The following is a 21413-nucleotide window of genomic DNA, read 5'->3' as shown; positions in this document are numbered from 1 at the left end:
CTCAGGTTAGCTGCAATATTGCTGAGCTGGCTAACGCAATTATTTCTAATTAAGACCCAGGTTCGGTCTGTATGCAGTAACCCATGCTTGTTGTTTGAGGCGACTACTAGGTTCGGGTGGTTACACTCACTCATTTGCCCGACACACGTCATCGTAGGCCATGCGTGTAGATCGTGGTTGCACTGTCTTTCAGAAGGATTGTCTGGTCTCGTGAAGATCCGGGATAGAAAGTGCCTTTAGTATCCCGTGATTGTCGAAAGTGGCGACTAACGGGATCAGTGGGTCAGGCTCGCTGACTTGGTTGAGCCATGCCATTGGGTACCCAGACGGATGCGCATGCTTCGGATCACGGGATTGTCTGGCCCAGACTCGATTAATTACCGGCCGCCACCAGATAGCTGGAATATCGCTGAGTGTGGCGTAAGACTAAACCCACTCATTATTTGCTGATGGCCGCCACAAAGCTGGAATCTGTCTGAGTGTGGCGTAGAACCTGTTTCGTTCTGAAATGTCATTAGCAATTGTTGGTATTGCGCATCGTCTCCCTTCCTTTGTCTCTTCCCAACACCATCCCTCCTTCCCTCTTGCCCCCTGCACACACACACACTATGCATACGCTAAGCACATTATGCAGTGTGGATGGCAGCCACGCGCCTCTGCAGCCCTCACCCATCCGTGGCGCGGGGCTGTTTGGCATGGTACCGGCGGGACTCCGCACCTCTAAATTACAGCTTGCTTGCTTGCTCTACCTGGATACTCGGTACCCGCTGTTACAGCGGGAGCCCAAAGCTCCCACCTGCTGCTTCCGCGTGGGGAGTGTTGAGTTTTCCCAGCAGTTGGGCTGCCATGACACGGCGGACCAACTTGTGCACACCCGTGCGGGTCTGCAAATGCTTCGCTAGCCCGTGTGGGCTTTCCATGCTTCGGTGCGGTTTCCCGTCCTCGCCATCCTCACTGCGCCCATTTGAATTCCATACTGGCTTTCTGTCTTCATTTATCGTTTTGACGCTCTCAGGCTTCCCTAACCGTCAGCTCATAAATAATATATCACAGATGTTTCCAAGATGTATATCTTCTACAAATAATATAAACAGTTCGTATGAACTGAATAATGTAAAGCAATCAGTCTTCATGACAAATAATGTGACAGACACAATGCAGGGAGCACTTATCACAATCATAATGACAGAAGAGATCTTACACGCACTTGTCTTTTGAAGCTTTCATATAAATTGAGACAAAACTAAAACATTTTAAAATATCATTTTCACTTATATTCTCAAATGTTTTTTAAGATAGAAAAAGATATATGTTTCATGTTTGCACTTTTAACAGACTAACTAAATCTTGCAATTTTTACGAAAAAAGCATGAAACAGAACTTCGATAGTTGAACTCAAATGTCGTCGATGACACACGTTCATTCTTTTATCAACACTGACTTCCAGTGGTCCATTCTAATGATTTCCACTGGTAGTGTTCCCCTTGCATCGAATGAAATCTGTTTCTGACGATAGTCAGGACTGATCATACCTTTACTTTGACGTAATCCTAAATTGAAACTTAAATTGGGTTTGTTGAGAAAGTGACATATTCATAATCATATGATGTTGTCAGAATTGCTTATCATGGTTCGCAGATATTACTAGGCAACAACATAAACCTACAGATGGCATAAATAGCATAACGCTCGTCAAGGTTCATTGAAGCTTAGGTATTGGAGAGAAAAATCCTAAACAATTTTAAAGACACAAGTTTAAACGCGAATGTATTTCTCCTCAAAACAAGTATTTTTATTTTTGAAAAATACTGGCTTGGTTGTACAATAAAAAAATCAAACATTGTCCTTCAAAAAGAACAAGTCAAAGGGTTATAAAAGACATGGGGGATTTGAGCAAGTTCATGTCACATTCTGTAAATTGTAAAAATCTATGAAACAGTTTATATATATTGCAGTTAAATGACATCACTAAACAGGTCTGTGGAAGTGTTGTTTCATATCTACACTGGGCATGCCCAATCACCAAAACAGCTTCTAAAAGTTAAAGTGTAGCATGCTTCAATCTGGTTCTATTTCCTGGAGATAAGTCACTTCACAAATATAGCTCCACACTGCCCTAAACAATGGTCTGCTTCCTGGATAATCCCACAGGCGTCATGTATACAAATAACTAACAGCGTGTAAGCACGTATCCCTGACGCATCAGGACAAATGAATTCACTGGACCTATTCACCACGACATTTTCATTTGTGAAGTGAAGTCACTATCTCTATCCATCACAGGGTACTGCTCTTTTTACCAGTGAAGGTGCGGGTTAGAATGAACCTTCAGTAACCCATGCTTGTCGTTGGGGCGACTAACGGGATCGGGTGGTCTGGCTCGCTGGCTTGGTTGACACATGTCATCGGTTCCCCATTGCGCTGATCGATGCTCATGCTGTTGATCACTGAATTGTGTGGTCCAGACTAGTGCTCATTCTTGCTCAGTCTGAGTACATGGCTACTTTTAGGAGCAAGAAATAGTTTCAGGAAATATAGCCAGAGTGAGTCGGATTTTGCAACGCTTTTTGCAATATGCCATCAAAACCACAGCAGGGGACCCCAGGCTTCACACATTGTACACATGTGGAGAACCCAGGTCTTTGGCAAGACAAGCGAACACCTTAACAACTCGGCAACCTACTGCCCCACATAATCTATGAATGATCCATAAATGAAGGAGTCGTGGCCAATGTGTCCATGGGGTTAATAACAGAATGCAATACAATGCACTGAAAAACAGACAATTGTAAGGATGTTGTATGTTTAAAATGTACCGGTTATAAACAAAGTTATACATGTACACACCATTTCATGAACAGAGTGACTATGACGAAAATGAAACTAATCAGAATGATTGAACATTTTCTGGAATACTTTGGTTAAAAGTCTAAAGACTAGTGAACCCAATTCCAGGATTAATGTAGGATACTTTCAGGAATTATGGGCTTGACACCTTGTACTCACATGGACATGAAACCCAGACCTTTAGCATGACAGGCAAACGCCATAACCACAAAGCTACACCACTGTGACTGATCTGAATGAAACAATCACCAGCCGCAAACAATCACATGATCACCAGTGAACAACATCAAGTATGACATCACATGATTAAGTGAAAGAATGATCAACACGCGACGTGAAAATATGGCTTATATATAAATCTGAATATAGAACACACGACTGAGCAAGAATAGCATCACTTACACACCTGTACAGATTGGAAACAAATACTGCATTATTTCGAAAAAAAGAATGCAAAGGATGTTTGGATGCAGCACCGTGATATTCGTATGGTGTTGCGTAAGCTGCCGGAACACATATCCACAAGGTAAGTGGGCACTCCTTCCTGACGAAGATGGTTTGCACCAAGAAACTAAACATATGTACACTCAGCAGCAAAGAAACGTCAGTACGATTTAAAAATTAGGCACTGTAATCAAATCATTACAGAAATGGACATAATAAGCGGATCAAAAACATATTTTGTGTACAATATCTTGACACACCAATGACACACCAACTCATCCATTCAGACCCTTGACTTCAGTATCTAGTGTGACTGAGTGAGTTTAGTTTTACGCCGCACTCAGCAAAATTCCAGCTATATGGCGGCAGTCTGTAAATAATCGAGTCTGGACCAGACAATCCGGTGATCAACAGCATGAGCATCGATCTGCGCAATTGGGAACCGATGACATGTGTCAACCAAGTCAGCATGCCTGACCACCCGATCCCGTTAGTCGCCTTTTACAACAAGCATAGTCTCCTTTTGTAGCAAGCATGGGTTGCTGAAGACCTATTCTATCCCGGATCTTCACGGGTCGGCAAACTGTAGACGTTCACGCCAATGTCGAGGGGTGAGGATAGGTCCACGGTAAGGTCTACGGTAATGGAGGTTCCCGCTGTTAAGACGTCGGCGTACTGTATCAGTACTGATTGGTCTTCTGTGTGTTCCCAGTGTCTGGCGTGCTGTTTCGGATGCCTGCATGAAGGGATTCTGTACATGCTGTCGCAAAACATGGCGGTCTTGTCGTGAGGCCACCCTTGGTCTGCCAGTACGGGGGCGATCCTTTGGCCCTGAAACGGTGCTGCAGCCTGTAAACGTTGACCTGGAAGTGATTGGCAACGGCTTGTGCAGTGTGGACAGCTTCAAGTCTTCCTAGCGCCTGGTTCCTCTGAGCTGTAGTGAGTCGCGGCATCCTGCTGACGTTGTAATGTGAATGTTTCAACCAGGTTTGGGGGTGCATTTTATAGGGTTGGTCCTTGTGAACAACACGTGCAGTATGAGTTGCATGAAACACATGGAAAACACCGTACCATCTCCGAGATCAGATTGCGTTTTTGAGACCATTTCCTGGGTTACATTCTGAGTTTGGGAAGGAATGTCTATGCTCAGGTAATGTTGGAGATGTTGTCAAAAATATACAATCAAAACATTAAACGAGTTTACAGTTATCCGTTTCAGCGAAAGAAAATTCCAAACTGACGTTTCTTTTGCTGCTTAGTATATGTCTGCTCTATCGTATTCATCGTAAACCCCTATGGACTTCCATTACATCATGTCTGTTGTCAATTATGTATTTCATGATGAACAAGTCAGAATTCGAGTCAGTTTATTACGTATCGCTCTGAGCGTTACAACTCAACGGAGATTACTCCAGGTTGGTATTTACTAATAGTAAATTATATGATACGCCCGCGGGCCGTTAAACGAACAAACATTAAACACTAAAATGGGTCCACAGCCATCAAATAATCATCTAAGGGTCAGCGATATTGGTCAGATGATAAGATTCGAAGAATTAGTTGATAAATCGAATCTCTAAGGTTTGGGTCTTTGCTGACAATATGAATCACTGGTTCTCAAAATACTACCAGTTACAGGAAACCAACATGTAGGTGAGCTATTCTTGTATGTGTGGACAACACACAGTGTTGAAGATCCCGGTTGATTACCTGTGAAGATCCCGGTTAGAATTGGCCTTAGGCAACCCGTGCTTGCTGTAACAGACCCATTACGAGATCGGGTGGTCGGGCTGCTGAACTGGCTGACAGATTTCATGTCAAACCGTCGCCATATAGCTGAAATACTGCTGAGTGCGGCAAACAAACAAACAAACACAACCACTTGCTCTCAAATCCTTGAGTCTGTAAGAGGCAGTTCTGACACATGGGTGTTGCTACTCGACACTTTCATGTACAATAATCCTCTACACTTGAAAAACTTCAGAAAGTATTCCCGGAACCTTCTCCCAGTCAGAAAGTACAGGTAAAAGTTGATAGCATGGTTGGTGTCAGCAATTTGGGTAGTAAGGGTGCTAAACAGCTGTCTCCGTGCAGTACACATCACGTCCGAGTTGTTTGTACACATACTGTGGAAGGCGATGACGGAAATACATCTGGGGATGGTGAGGACGAGGAAGGTGACAGCGACGACGACGAGCATGATTGTGACCTGTCGCTCCTGACGACGTGCTTCTAAGAGGGACGGGTCGCTTTGGGACAACATGTTCCGTCGCTGGGCGGAGGACCTCCTAAGCAAAAGAATGATGAGGACGTTGAAAAGAATCAGGCATGTGGCAGGGATGAATGCATAAACCGCAGAACTGGTGAAGTACCAGTAGGGGTGGATGTATTGTTGGAACTGGTCCTTCACCGTACATGTGTAGTTGCTGTGATGGGTGACAGTGGCGAAGATGTGACCGTGGATGAGGCCTATAAACACAAACACACAAACTATGACGCCAACCGCCCTCCTCAAGGACCAGATGAGAGCCACTTTCATTGGAAACGCCACTGCTGTTAACCTCTCCGCGGATATTATAATCAGAATCCAGTTGGCAAATGCTGCACAGGTTAAACCAAAGAAAAATAGAAATTGACACCCAGTTTCATCAAATACCAACTTCACGTGACTTCGAGATTGATTTTCAACAATCTTCAGAATGATTGTAATATTGTCCACGACGGCAAGAACTGCAACGTAAAAAAACGACGTTGTTAATCTTCGTTTTGACATGCCAACGATGACACACAAGCTCATCAAATTCCCAGGAAATCCAAAACCGAATATGACCCAGATATAATACGTGTTAAAGAAATCAATCACTGTGTTAAGTCTGTGGTATTCTGGTGGAAACACAATGGTCGTCATCTCGATGGGCGGGGTAGTGTTGTCATACATGGCTGTAACCAGTTCCCCTGGCGTTGTATTGGACATGGTGTAATCACAAGAACGACCTTCCTGAAAAATGAAAATAATCAGATCAAAATCAATTTCAGCCAAATATGCATGTTTTTACAGCATATCAATATCTCTCTGCCCCTACAAAACCTCCACACTGAGTCAGATAAACTGCATAATCATGTCAACTAGTGTTGAGGTTTCTGAAGTATTTAAGCCGCATATCCTACTTTCGTATTTCTAATTAACACAAACGTTAACGTAATGGAGGAGGACAAACAGTATTTACCCCTTGTCGCTTTTGGCATCCGCGCCCAATTATATACGCGTCTGAGGAGAAATATGTGTTTCAGGATAACATGATGTCTGATGCAATTTCCTGTTTTTTCTTGTGCAATAGGTTTTTGTTTGCCTTACGGGTTGAGTTGCATGTCATCGTAACAGATGACACAAGTGGGGTATTTACAGTCTCACCACTTTGCTGAAGGCCTGGTGTCATCACATCATAAGCACAATGAAAGTTTTGCGGTAAGCAGAGCTTCCCTATGATTATGGGAATTTTTTGTTTCACTCCACGTTCTTATGATTTCGATATTCAGCCTGACATTTGACAATGGCGAATTAAAACTGGGACAAGACGTGTTGACAAAATTAATAAAACATGCAAAAAGGTTTTGAAAGTTTGCGATGAAATCTGCACTGGTTATATTTTGATTCGGATGTCTTAGATCGCTTAATATTCACCCGACCCGACTTATTTGTAGACTTTGTTTGATTTTGACTGAAACACTGCCTCGAGCAAAATGTTTGCGTTTGTATCCGTATCAAAATATCTGTGATGCTGTGTAGTTTACGAAACATACGTTTGCAATTTTCTAGTAGTGTTGATATTGCAGCTCAATTGAGTAAACCTTATTGTGTTTTGTACATGTAACAGCCTGGATTTAAACATTGTTGTTTAAAAATGTGTTCCTCGCTTTTCAAATGAATACAATCTTAGAAGACGTTAACTTTCATGGTCGTGATATTTCAGGAACATTGTCAACCACGGGTGGAATATTTTCCCTCAAGTAGGTACTCTCTGTGTCAAGTGGGTATACAACTCGTGAAGATCCGGATTAGAATTTGTCAACACAAGCTTATCAACTGACGGGATCGGGTTGTCAGGCTCGCTGTCTTGGTTGACACATGTCATCGTATCCCAATTGTTCATGCTGTTGATCACTGGATTCTCTGGTCTGGACTTGGTTAATTAAATACCGCTGTCATATAGCCGGAATATTGCTGAGTGCAGCGTTAAACGGCAAAAAGGCAAGAGTTGGTATACTGTTTTTACTAGACAGTACTGTCCACCACATGCCGGTTTACAATTATCCATAAGCGAAAGTTTTTCATGTTTATTATGACCTAACAGCCCGAGGAACGTATTTCCCTAGTTCTAGAATATCGATCGATTTGGAGGTTGCATTAGTTAAATCTTTCGAAATTCTGAATTAATCAGTAAGTGAAATACCGATGTTTATTGTGACAGACAGCTATGTCATAGCGATCTGGAATTAATCGAGTGAGTGGCTTTGGTTTTAGCATTAATCACGCAATATTACGTTAGGAGACGCCAGAAATAGTCTTATCTGTGACTGAAATTGTTGATTATTTTCCCTACGAGCAATGCTATAGTAATTCCAGTATCTGCTGTCATTTTACAATCGAGCTCGTTCTATAATGACTTTATATGCTTGCCTTACGACTTATAATTCAAAGGTTGAATCCCATTCAAGGCGTAAGTAGATTTTGGAAGTTTTTCAACTCTGAACATGAGATGAGGTGAAGTGAACGAACATCACGTTAAACCTCACGAGTAGTGGACTATCGGAAATCGTACGGAGGAGGTGAGACCATTCACGAATATGTGGAGCATGAAGGCTGACTCATGGATCCCGTTGTGACAACATGCTACACACTCTTTACCCCAAGGTTGAATGATCACAATGTTACACCAGATCAAAACAGGCAGATAACCGATTACAAAACCTACTATTTTTTGTATATCTACTGTCACATACTTCAGCAAAAAGGCAAACATCCAATTCATTTTCAGGAAGCATACCATCAAACACGGAGACCGGATGGTTGCCTTGTTCCTGAAACTCCTATGCCGCGGAAACATGTTTCCCACCTGCGTAACGTTCACATCGCCAGAATGCAATCATCAACATCCATTCTTACGGTGACGTCCACACCGTGCTGGCTGATATTTTAACATACCGTTTCCTTTTGATATAGTATGACCAGAAATTATTGGGAATTTTAGGAATATGTTTAATTGGATTTCTAGTATAAACAACCTTGACCAGCTATCAAGTGCTTGGTTTCATTCAAGAGAGACAACTCCGTTGACCCTTTTTCATTAGTTTGTGAAGAGTTATCCCCCTTTGTTTACTTGCTAGCAGACGACATTTTCAGTGATCCTCAATATGGATGATTTAGAGAAGAGGAAGTTGATTTTAGAGTATTATAACAAGGACATCAGATCAGCTAAAGTGATTTCAAGTAGAACATGCATCCCTTTGTCCACTGTTTATCGTGTTTTGAAAATATTGCAATTGGATATGGTATTGAGCACCAGGGAGGCGCAGGTAGGCCCAGAAAATTGACTGTCGGTGACAGGAGGCGGCTTGGTATTCTTGTTTCTAAAAACAAACGAAGGAGTTTAGAAAACTTAAGGCTGGATATGATTGATAGAGGAACTGTGGCTATCTGTGTGTAAGGGGAGAGTTAGAAGTGAGCTGCATGCAATGGGTTGGCAGAAAAGTCGAGGAATTCCATCACCGATCATGAAACCTGAACAAAAGCAGTGAAGGTTGAACTGGTGCTTACAGCATAGAAATTTTAACTGGGACAATGTGATTTTCTCAGATGAAAGTTCTGTGTGGCTGTTTTCCTAATACACTGACATTCTGGACCAAACAAACTGAAAAACCTTTGTATCAGCGCCAAAAGTACAGTCCGAAATTTAACGTGTGGGGTGGTGTGGGGTGGCATATCTGTGTTAGGGGCAACGCCCCTCTGTGTATTTGAAGGGAATATGAACAGTGAGCGGTACACATATATTCTCGAGGGACATTTACTTCCATCTGCTCACGTGTTCTGTGGAAATGTTTCGATTTTCCAGCAGGACAACGACCCAAAACATCGTTCAAAGCATTCACAGGCCTGGTTTCGGACCCAAAATATGACATTATTAGATTGGCCAAGCTATAGCCCTGACCTAAATCCAATAGAAACTGTTTCGAGACTTATGAAGGAAAGTGTCAATAAGAAAAATCTGACAAATATTGCTGAAATGAAAGAAGAGGTGGTCCGATATTGGGACAGCATGGACCTCTACTTTCTAGCTTCTTTGATCAGTAGTATGCCCCGCCGCATTGAAGCCTGCATTGCTGCCCATGGTGACTTGACAAAACACTAACTGTTCACCTGTCTTTGAATCTGGAATTATGTTCTGCTAATATTCACATTAAATACGTGAGTAATGAGTGAAAAAAATTACAATCTTTAAATTCTCAATAATGTCTGGTTGTACTGTATATATTATTATAAAAAGAAACGCAGAAATCTGTTGCAAAAATGTTGTATTTTAAAACAATTATAACTCGTCTAGAACTAGACTTTTGGACATGAATTCTTGCATCAGTTTAGAAGAAGGAAATGTCTATACAACGATGTGGATAATTTTAGATAACAGAGACGCTGAGCGCAAGGGGGGATGACGAAGCACGGGCCCGAAGTCGCATCTCCTGGCGCCCAGTTTAATCTCTTTCAACCTGTTCCGTACAGTTTGACCGGATATCCTCCGAAATCCAGGCACCCTGGCTGCTGTGCTCTCACCCGTGGCAGTACGATCACGCAAATGTAGTACCCAGGTGTACCGATCTTGGGCTACAGTGGTAACTCGAGGACTGCCTGTACTGGGAAGGTAATTTGTTATGCCTGTCTGGTTGCAACGAGTTATGATATCGTGCTCAGACTAACATTCAGACGCCTATCAACAGAAGATTGGTAATCTCCAGCGTGCATTCTTTCAATGGCGATGTTCCATGTCGCAGCATCAAGACGTGGCGTAGAGATTTGAGCTTGAAACTCCTTCAAAACGAATGCCGATTTCCGAAAGTAATCTGGATTTTTACAGCAGGACAGTGCATGCTCTTTGATGCACAGTTTCAACTGGAAGGTGGTTTCTGTTGCGTTGTGGTGATGCCTTTTTAATCCTTGTAAGAAATCTCATCAAAATCAACATTTTCAGTTAAGTCGATTTTTAACTTGTGCAATTGAATAAAATCATGTTATCAGCACTTTTGTTACATATTTTGACGATTGTTTTAACACAATAAGTAATTCATAGATTTTTCTAAAATACAATGCGTTTCATTTTTGGCCTAGTATAGTTCAGTTCCAAACTCAAATGTCGTCGATGACACGTTAATTCTTTTATCAACACTGACTGCCAGTGGTCCATTCTAATGATTTCCACTGGTAGTGATCAAGCCTTTACTTTGACGTTTCGTGATGACGACAATATGCTGTTGTGATCTGTCACCCACATGATGCTTGGATTGTTTCGAATGACTACGGTTTGGGAGTTAATGAATGAAATGTTTGTTTTTTCAACGCCGTACTCAGGAATATTCCTGCTTTTGGGGGCGGTCTGTACATAATCGGGTCTTGACCAGTCAATACTGTGATCAACGACATGCGCATCGGTCTACGCATTTGGCAAACCTGACCACCCGTTCCCTTAGTCCCCTCTTACGACAAGCATGGGTTACTGAAGACTAGTTCTAACCCGGATCTTCATGGGGGACACAGTTAATGAAATACTGCAGTACGAATTGTTATCGTAATAATTGTTCCAAAATTGAAACAAAAATGTTATCTCTTTGATGTTGAACCTACAAACAACATTCGTGTGTTCTAAAAGTTGACGGGGATGATAAAATTCCACAGTGCAACAGTGGTCAATCTGGTGATCTCCGTGCTAGTTTCTGGGATGAACAGTGAACTTCACACGACTTTGTATAATAATGTGTTCAGAGGTTACCCTCTTATTATAAGTAAATATATACATCCAAATCCTTCCTCAGCACGCGTGATCAGACTAGATATCTGGATCAGAATTAGTCTTCAGCAACCCCTGCTTGTGATAAAAGACGACTAACGGGATCGAGTGGTTGATGGAAGCCATCGTATACCAATACTGTAGGTCAATGCCCTCTCTCACTAGGCGCTCAGACATTAGATTGTCAGGTCCAGATTCGATTATTTACAGACCACCATACAATTGCTGACTGCGGTGTTAAAGAACAACCAGACAAGACGACACGGGGATATTCCGAACGCTCTGGGAATGTCCACTTAATATAGTAAATCGTACACAAATGCCCTCTACTTTATCTCAACTCAACACATTATGAAATCTGTTTCTTTTAATCGAGTAGTTCAAAGAGCATAATTCTTAGTTATAGTTTTCGTTCCACTAGAAAATAGGGATTTGTTCTTTTGGTTTACACTGGCTGGGAAGAAATCACGTATAACTACGCATAATGTACTGACAGATATCAATAACATCAGTGAATTCCTTCCTGAAAGGAATAAATAAATAACAGAATTTACCACTCGGCTTTTATTAAAATAGGAAACCTGATGATACACTATAATACCTCATCTCGTTACTTTGAACTCGCTTCAACAATTCTTCAAAAAGTACCAGTGAACGAAAATTCGGTTGATAGTTTCTTTCTTAATAAATACTCGAATGGACCACATGTTACAGTGTAAATTGCATCGGATTATGAGTTATGGATGTCATAAAACTTTGATATAAAATCTTGAGGCATGGGCAATGAGTCAGCGTCAACGAATAACCAGTCTTGATCATTTGGCGAAATAGATTTCAACTGTCGTTAAAAGCAAAATAGCAAATAAATGTGTAAATTACGTAATGCGGCCATCTGACTCACGAACAACCGATATGGGAGTCGTTTTGTTTTTAGGGGGTGTATAACTATATTTGCGACATTTGGGAACCATTTGCATTTCCAGATGTTCCAGTGTCCTATCCAAAGGTAATCAGATTTGGTATTCTCTGTTGCACTTCTTGACCTGATGATGTCCGAATAAGATGCAGAAATTATAGTCTTTAAAGCTTTATGTACGTAAACAAATATATAACATAGAATTTAATGGATCATTTCATTGCCTATATTTGTTAAGGACAGGTGAATAAAAAAAAGACATCATCTGTCCCTCACAAATTGGCATCAATTGTCAATAAGTCATTGTTTACAATATAATTGAGAATGTCTAAAATTTCAAGAATCGGGCAATATTGAAGACCAAGAATATATGCTAAATTTTGAAATCTGTATGCTGGTATGTCAGTGGCAAGAGTAGTATTCAGGATGTAGACATACAAATAGTACACGTAAAAACAGCACAACCTCTTCTTCATGAATTACACGAGCCAGTACTACCGTGGAACAGTTCCAGTTATCAGTCAGAATCTGTATTAACGTGGTACTTACACTGATGCTGCATCCTGACCCTGTGAAGCTGAAGTAAGATCGATAATTCATTGTGTCCAGCAACGTGCATGTATGTACTTTGCTATCTATCATATTTAGCCACAAAGTTGTCAGGAAGTGGCCAGTGACTATCCTCAGAACAAATTCTGATTGGTGTAACAGGAAAAGTGGCTGTGTAAAAGATGACACTATGTGTTCGCTAAAAGGTATTGTTGGCCTGACGCTACACAGCAATACTCCTGGCATACGATTGTGGCTTGAAATCATCCCAGATAAATAAAAGATCAATAGGCCGTGAATTAGATAATTAGTGAGACATGCTTGTAAGTAATGAAAAAAGTTTGGAAAATAGCACATTTGGAGTCAATATTAATGTTTCAAACCAAACATGTCTTTTGTAGTTGACTAAGCTTGCCTGAGTGCAAAAGAATGATCAGTCTAGACAATCCATAGAAACAAATTACGTTTGCTGTAAAGGGAAAGTAACTGTAAAAATTCGGATATTAACGGATCACTGAAAATCAATGATAACATCAGGTGTGGCGAAAAGGGTAACCATTACCAGCCTGAGTGACAGGAAATGAGGGTTATATGCACATGTTGTGATAAGCACCAACATTAACAGTAAAAGTTAGCAAACGCCATACAACTGAATGAAGCCAAAGAGAGATAACAGCAAAGTGTTCTCCACTGATAAGCCAGACATTCAGTAAGGATCAAAAGGTTACAAAACTGATATGATAGTAATTACATAGTGAAACAATCTCATTTGATTCATACTCATTGACAGACCTTGCTTGATCAGATCTTCACTGGCTGACGGGATGTAATACCCTTGATATATGTTGATCAAGGGTCTGTGAAGTTCTAAATCTTTAGAGGGTTTCCTTTTTTGTGAAGTCCTGATGTTGGTTAGAGATAATTTGTATTTTATTAAACTGTGTTTGATCGCTGGGGAACTATTTCTGTTTGTCTGAAAGGACTAATTTGCTTGTTTGGTACAGCATTGTGTTCTTTGTTGTGGGTATCCACTGTAAAAGACGTATTTTGGGTGGCTACTTGTTGGTGGGCAGGTTAGAATTGGATCCAGAGAAGACGGTGTGGAAGACTGCTATTGCAAAAGTAATCTGCTGATTTGATGTGAAGATGTGCCAGTGGTGGATATCGATTCTGGTCTGGATCATAATGATGTAAGAACTTCGTTAACGTTAAATACAACAAAAGCAACAACAAAAACTTCCTATCATCAAAGCTGCATGTCTGTGCAAAATGATTACAGTTATTATCTATCTCTTATATCAAAAGTTTAAACAACAATTTCTCGTCACTATATGGCTGAAATATTGCCGAGGTGACGTCAACTTTTAACTCACTCACTCACTCACAAGTTTAAAACCAGCTTTCCAATAGCTTTAGAGAATTGCACAGTTCACTTGGCCTTTTATTTGGTAGATTAATGCAAAATTCTGCTTGCGTTCTGCAGAGAATTCTGCAGTTTGTCGATATTTCTGCGAAGTCTCCTGAAGAATACACGGGGGACTGTCATATGTGTAAGAAAGTAGTTGTACATATCAACATTTTACCAATGGGTTCCACTATATGTGACTTGTATGTAGGAAAATGTACGTGACCACATGTTGCCTGACTTGCACAGTATGTATCATGTAGGTATGTGTACGCACCGCCATTTCGCCCATAACTTGTACCACGTGTATGTACGTGCCTACATTAAAACCTCACTTTCAACACTCACTATATGCTGTGTCTGTGTGTGTGTGTGTGTGTGTGTGTGTGTGTGTGTGTGTGTGTGTGTGTGTGTGTGTGTGTGTGTGTGTGTGTGTGTGTGTGTGTGTGTGTGGTTACTTCGAAAATTGATTTCCCAGCTAGGTCGGGGAGCCAACTGCAAACTTTATGCAGCTGAATTGCACGAGGATCACGCATGAAATTGCTGAAAAGCATGTGTAAATACCGTGCGTGTGAACAGCTGCGTTGTGGTTTATAGAATGCACCAATTTTCACTGATTTTCATCATTTCCTGAACTCAGGACAATTATCTGTTCAACGTTAGGAATTTGTTTTACATTACATCAGTTCATGTGTAAAGAGTACCTTTGAACAGTATGGTATATTTTGCAAAATTTAGTTTAGAACAGTTGACTGAAGTAAGTGGCTATATTTACACTAGTGAGTGTATGTTTGTTGTCTAACGCGACACACGTGAAAGTGCCAGCCCTATGGTCGAATATATCTATCTCTGTTTGCTATATCTGTAAAAATCGAGTCTGGACCAGATAATCCAGTGATCTACGCCACTGGAATATGATAACGTGTGCAACCACCCGACCCCATTTGTAGCAACGTCCCAGGGCGTCAGACCAGATGTACCCGATACGTTTAAGTCCCCCTTAAATAAAAAAAATACAGTTTAAGGGACCTGTTCAAATTGAGGATGTGGTACCTTGTGTCTTGTTTTCCCACCAGCATCAGATACCTCTGTGGACACAGCAACAATACGCATTACTGTACATTGACGTATGTGGAAGCCGCTATATATATAATTGTGTAGATAACCGAATATTGATTAAATTGTAATCTCTAAAGGTTCTGATTTTACTGAATTAAATATGTCTGTGTATCAACTGGAATGTGAAGACGGGAAGAATAACATATAATTGAAACAGTGAACACAGAAGTACAAGAAAGTAAAAAAAACATCAATTGCGTCAGATATTCATTCATGTCTCGCATATAGCCGTACCATGTGACCAATGTGCGTGATTGTCTGACGTATATTTGATTAGAGACATCCCTAACGTCCTTTGTTCTAATGCAGTTTGTGAATCAAAAGACACATGGAACATATCAAGGTATATTTTTTTACTTTTAGGGTAGTTCTGTTTCGGGGTTCTTTTTTGAAAATAGAATATTGTTAAAAATGGAACGGAGACATGTTAGCATTTGCTGTTGCACAGGGCACTATGATTCATTACATCACGATCAAGGCCTAGAAACTCTCTGATTAGGTCGGCATTCCATCTGCTGTGTGCAGAACTACCAATGATAACCTATAGATAACGAATTTAGTGTAATGTAAATATCCTGAACATTATTGAAAACGCACCAGTTTAAAATTGTCCATATTTCCATCAAGATGGATTTCAGCATGACAATGATCAATGAATATAACTAACATGAGTCGAAGGGCATGTCCAGTTGAAAAAATGCTTTAGAAACAAATTCCTGTCCACAGTATGATTCTTGATTCTAAAATGCATCAACATGCAGCCACGCCATGAAAAATGCACGAATTTCATTCTGAAATCATACTGACTGTGACATTAAAAGCAGGTGTATGAGAACCGATTCTCATTGCTTCACTAACGATTGTGAAACGAGGACAGAGATGCTGAGGTTAACACCTCACGAAAGCTAGAACGTGCACTAGGCATGATTCAGGTTGGCACCGGCAGCAGGGATATTGCTCGACAACTTGGACTTGGCCACTCCACCATCGTTAGGCTTCATAGACGACATCAGTAGACAAGCAGCACCCGTGACCTTCAATGACTTTGGCTACAACGTGTTACGACGCTCCATGAGGATCGCCATATTGACCTTGTCGACTGCCAGGACTGCTGCACTATTTCAAGGTTGGGGGGGGGGGGGGGGTTGTATCAGCGCTTACCCCATGCGACGCCGTCTACACGCTACAGGGCTCCATGCTCGACGTCCTTACGTTGGACCAATTCTGACTGACAGAGACCGCAATGAGGGTAAACAAGGGGCTAGCAGGCATTTTCAGTAGAGGTTACAACAATGGCATGGTGTGGGAGTCACTGACGAGTCACGTCTTCATCTACGTAATGCTGACGGCCGATTACGTGTTTGGCGTAGACGTGGTGAACTTTATGCTGATGAGTGTGTGTTTCTGACAGACCTTTGGGAGGTGGGAGTGTCAGGATCTGGGGTGGATTTAAATTACAATCACAGGACTGCCTTCATGTCTGTCAAGGGAGAGTTAATGCCCTTTATTACCGTGAGCAGATTCTTCAGAATCACATCGTATCTGTCTTCAGTCACCACCAAGATGTCCATACTTTTCAACAGGACAATGCACGGGCACACACAACAAGACTTTCCATGCAGTATCTGGCCCAGCAACACATCTAAGTTATTCATTGGCCAGCACAGTCGCCAGATGTATCCCCCCTGGAGCACTTGTGGGACGAAATTGGTCAAAGTCTTTCGCGGCGACAACAAATGAGAAACATCCGGGAACTTGAGGCTGCACTACTGCAGAAGTAGTCAAGCTTATTGACTCAATGAGGAGACGTTGAACTGCATGTGTCAATGCAAATGGCGGTCACACGCGATATTGACTTTTCGATTTGACCCCACGTGTGTTTGATCCTTTCTGACTGTGGAACATTTCAATGAATGAGCGTCTTTTCTGTGTTGTTGTTTTTGTCAGTCGTCCATCTGTTATTATCCACTCAAAACATATCAATTCCTTACACGTGCCTTTAATAATCTGAACTTTTATAAGTGGTGCTTTTTCAATTATGTTCAGTCTATATCTGATGCAATTTGATCGATATGGGATGAAACTCGGCATGGTGATAGTTATATGTTCTGTGTACATTACCTCAATACTTATTGTCCTGTAGTAAAGTATGCGCGTCGACGAGGGACGTTCATTTTAAAACCTGACTCGATCGTTGTGTGCTGTTATCCTTGGCACAGATAGAAATAGCCCATGGTTCTGTCCTGTGGGATTTTGCTCCATTCTACCTGCAACATACTGGTTAGTGCTACAAGTGCATGTGGTGTGTATTGACGTAGACGTATACACCTGCGTTCATCTCGCTCATCATTCTCAATGCGATTCATGTGCAGAGATCACGAAGGTCAGACTTTACATTTGGTAGGTTTGTTGTTTAACGCTGGAGACCAACTCTAACCTGGATCTTCACGGGTCGACTTTTAAACTACGAAGGATGTCAACAATGACCTGGACTGTGCGTGTTGAAGCGTTATGTTCTTGAAAATCGGAAAGTGACCTTGATCAATTTCGTCCATGTACCGATTTTCTGTGACATTCCTCTGAACCAGTAACAATTCATGTCTCTGTGGGGGTGGGGGTGGGGGTGGGGATATGGCTGCCCACACTGTCACACCTTCGCCTTATTTCGACGTCCGAAGACACACTGTTTTCCATCTCGGCATTGGAGTAGAAATCATGATTGGTCACTGAACAAGCCCCTTGGCATTTTCCCGGATTGCGTGGCGTGTACAATTAGTATTTCTTCCTGTATTTTCTTCCGACATTTTACTCGAATGTGAGTGCGTGAGCGATTATGTTTATAATTTAAGGCCTAGCTCATCGGCGTATTTCAGCCATATACCGACGAGACCAAGTTAGCACATAATCACAAAGTCTAAACATTCTAAGTTGTTGGCGATCAGTAGCCCATTTTTATATTGTGTTGTCTTAATTTGAAATCCAATTTTATTTCTTGATACTGTGATATTCTAGTTGATTTTACTGTCCTTTCGTCGACAGGTTTTTATAATTTACATGTATTTCTGGTGAATTCTAAACTTGTTTATAGTTACGATATGACTGAAATATTGCCGATGTGATTTAAAATCTTAACACACTCACTCACTCACTCACACACAACACCTTCTACCATTATCAATAATATTGACAATTCTAAACACGGGCAATAACATTATGGTTTACAGTTCATAACATGGGCTCAACAAGATTATTTATGTCATTGATTTAATACACGGGGTGTAAACCTGATTCCTGCTCACGCAGGTTAACAGATCTTTCAGGTGTACTGGTTGATAATGTGATTCTCCTGCAGTAACAAAGTCCACACAATCAAGCAGATTATGCATAATGATGAGCCTTTCATCACAAGGGATACAACTAGGAGGTTTGAGCAGATATTCGTGAGGACACTGACTGTTGCCAATTCGTCATCCTCGCAAATTGACCTTGTCATGTCTTGACTGACAGGTAGGTTGCTGGTTTATATTCTGGGCGGTGGGGTAGCCTAGTGGTTAAAACGTTGGCTCGTCACGCCAAAGACCCGGGTTCGAATCCCCACATGGGTACAATGCGTGAAACCCATTTCTGGTGTCCCCCGCCTTGATGTTGCTGGAATCTTGCTAAAAGTGACGTCAAACTAAACTCAGTCAGTCAGTGGTTTATATTCATGAAGTTGAAAGATTTTTACCTGGATGTCCCATCTGTTTTGCATAACATTCCGAGTATAACTTGACATTTTTGGCTTAAAATATCTGTACCAGAGAACCGTGAACAGTCGCGATAACGGTTGGTCAATAGTCAGTTCGGTTGCAGAATAGGGTTTGTGTTTCATGCCATTTCTACAAGACTTGGCATCCAGCAAGAGACGATGTCACATGGCTAGAAGGCGTCGAGAATGGTAGCCTGAATCGTGGAAACCCGTTTGGTCGGTTATCGCAACATTAACAAACCAAACCTTCTTTTGTGTCGATTAGAATGTCAGTTAGCAAGTCATAAAATCGCTTGGAGATTTCATTTGTTGAGTAAGCCAATAACATACAACAAAGTGTATGAAAACAAATCGACATTTGTTACCATGGGGACATTAACCGTATAAGCTAACAGCAGCAAGTATTGGCCGATTGAATTTACCAGGTATTGTACCGTTCTGATTACTGAGGTTTCACTGTAAACAGATATCAGGTCCCATTGACATAACATAACACCTACCTTGGTCTAGAAATCGTCCTCCTGTCGTGTTACAGCGGTGAGAATGAAACGAAACACCTGCCACAACACTGTAGTGACACAGATCCTCACATCGTCTAAAACCCTCGACTTACAGTCAAGTATTACTTGGCCACCACTATCTAGAGTGATATTGACGTGTGCGATACATAAGCCGGTAGACGAATTGAATTTTTCATGCGTATATCCAGAATTAACTCTCCCATATCACTACCGGAGGCTGACAAAGGAGTTTACAGCCTCGCTGTTAACGATCTTATCAGCATAGACTTATCTAACCAATGAGAAAACAGCTGCAGTGATTCGTTAACTATACATGAGCTATTGGAACTGCTGGGTCCTTCGCTCCAGGGAACGACTTTCTCTACTGTAGATAATAGAATAACCTCTTCTTATGTTCGAAGTGAGCTCTGTTAACTTCCCTCTGGCGCGAGGTTTTTAACATGTCTTTTTAAAACGCATTTGAGAAATTTGGGAGAAGACTATTTTAGTGCCATCTGAAAAGTGATGTGTACTATTAGTCTACATTTGGGAAGAGTAAGAAGTATCAACAATGCTTACAGGTTTATCGAATGTAATATGGACCTTACACCTACTGACGTGTAAATATTAACTGATAACAATCAGGACTGTGAGTGTATAGTGAATGGATTAACACCAGTCTGACAATATACTTTGAAACACTATTTCTTCAAGATATTGGGCGGTGGGGTATCCTAGTGGTTAAGGCGCTCGCTAGTCACGCCGAAGACCCGGGTTCGATTCCCCACATGGGTACAATGTGTGAAGCTTATTTCTGGTGTCCCCCGCCGTGATATTGCTGGAATATTGCTAAAAGCGGCGTAAAACCAAACTCACTCACTCACTCATTCATGCAGATCATCCAAGCAGGTGGATAGGACACTATTATGAAAAGTACGCGACCGGTCACTTTCCTATTATTAAGAGGGAGGTTTTTTCAACCTGATAACGCTTCACCACGCACATACCAGGTCATTGGTGACATCCTTCAAAAAGTCGACCCGTGAAGATCCAGGTTAGAATTGGTCTTCAGCAACTCATGCTTATCGTAAGAGGCGGGATCGGTTGGTCAAGTGTTTTGACTTGGTAGAGACACGTCATTGTATCCCAACTGCGTAGATTGATGCTGATGCTGTTGATTAGTGGATTGTCTGGTCGAGAATCGATTGTTTATAGACAGTCGCCATATAGCTGAAAATGATAGTGTGCGGCGTTAAACAAGAACCGACGCTGATAACAAGATTTGTAAAGTCAATGTGCTGTATGCTGTCAGTAAGGAGTCAAATGATGCGCTTATTACGTAAATCTCATTGATGTTGTGAAACTGTTCACTTTGTCCACGATAATAGTATACGGCTGGAGACATTAGGATCTCATTTAACGCACCACTACGTTTTTGTCGGACGTTAATGGTCGTTAATGAACTTGGTTGTTTGGTGGATCGCTTTAATTCTCCAGCGCAAACACCTTGTTGATAGATGTCACAGATGAAGCATCGTTCAAGGCATAACGCTTTTAACAAATCTAAATCTCAGCTCACTGCGGTTCTTATTTATCGAATTTCTCTTGTGCCTGATTTGTTTATAGTATAATGTGTCGGTTATAGGATAGCGTCTCTATGTCTGTATTGCGTTAATACAGAACGCCAACTACAAAGGGTTTTCTATATGAATAGCCAGATTACCTGTCACAATAAAAGGTCATGGACAGGATTCAAGGACTATGTTGGTGTATCAGGTTGGTATTGTTGTTTTAAACATGCCTGTTTTGAATAAACATTGCACTATATAGT

The 21413-nt window shown here is 41.3% G+C and overlaps 2 protein-coding genes across 2 annotated transcripts in view; both read right to left on the bottom strand.

Annotated features, from left to right (window-relative positions):
* Positions 1-21413, bottom strand: part of LOC124274132 (versican core protein-like) — a 105119-nt gene that overhangs the window by 51795 nt on the left and 31911 nt on the right. The window lies entirely within an intron of this gene.
* Positions 4644-21413, bottom strand: part of LOC124274570 (rhodopsin-like) — a 56620-nt gene continuing 39850 nt past the window's right edge. Inside the window, exon 2 of the mRNA XM_046709938.1 lies at positions 4644-6289. Coding sequence (XP_046565894.1) covers positions 5180-6289 — 1110 coding nt within the window. The 3' untranslated portion in view covers positions 4644-5179. The remainder of the gene's footprint in view (positions 6290-21413) is intronic.

This window comes from Haliotis rubra, unplaced genomic scaffold (assembly GCF_003918875.1).
Source record: "Haliotis rubra isolate DU_JTF1 unplaced genomic scaffold, ASM391887v1 Scf104, whole genome shotgun sequence".
NCBI lineage: Eukaryota > Metazoa > Mollusca > Gastropoda > Lepetellida > Haliotidae > Haliotis > Haliotis rubra.
Note: the sequence above shows the minus strand (reverse complement) of the source record. Positions and strands in the feature narration are given on the sequence as shown.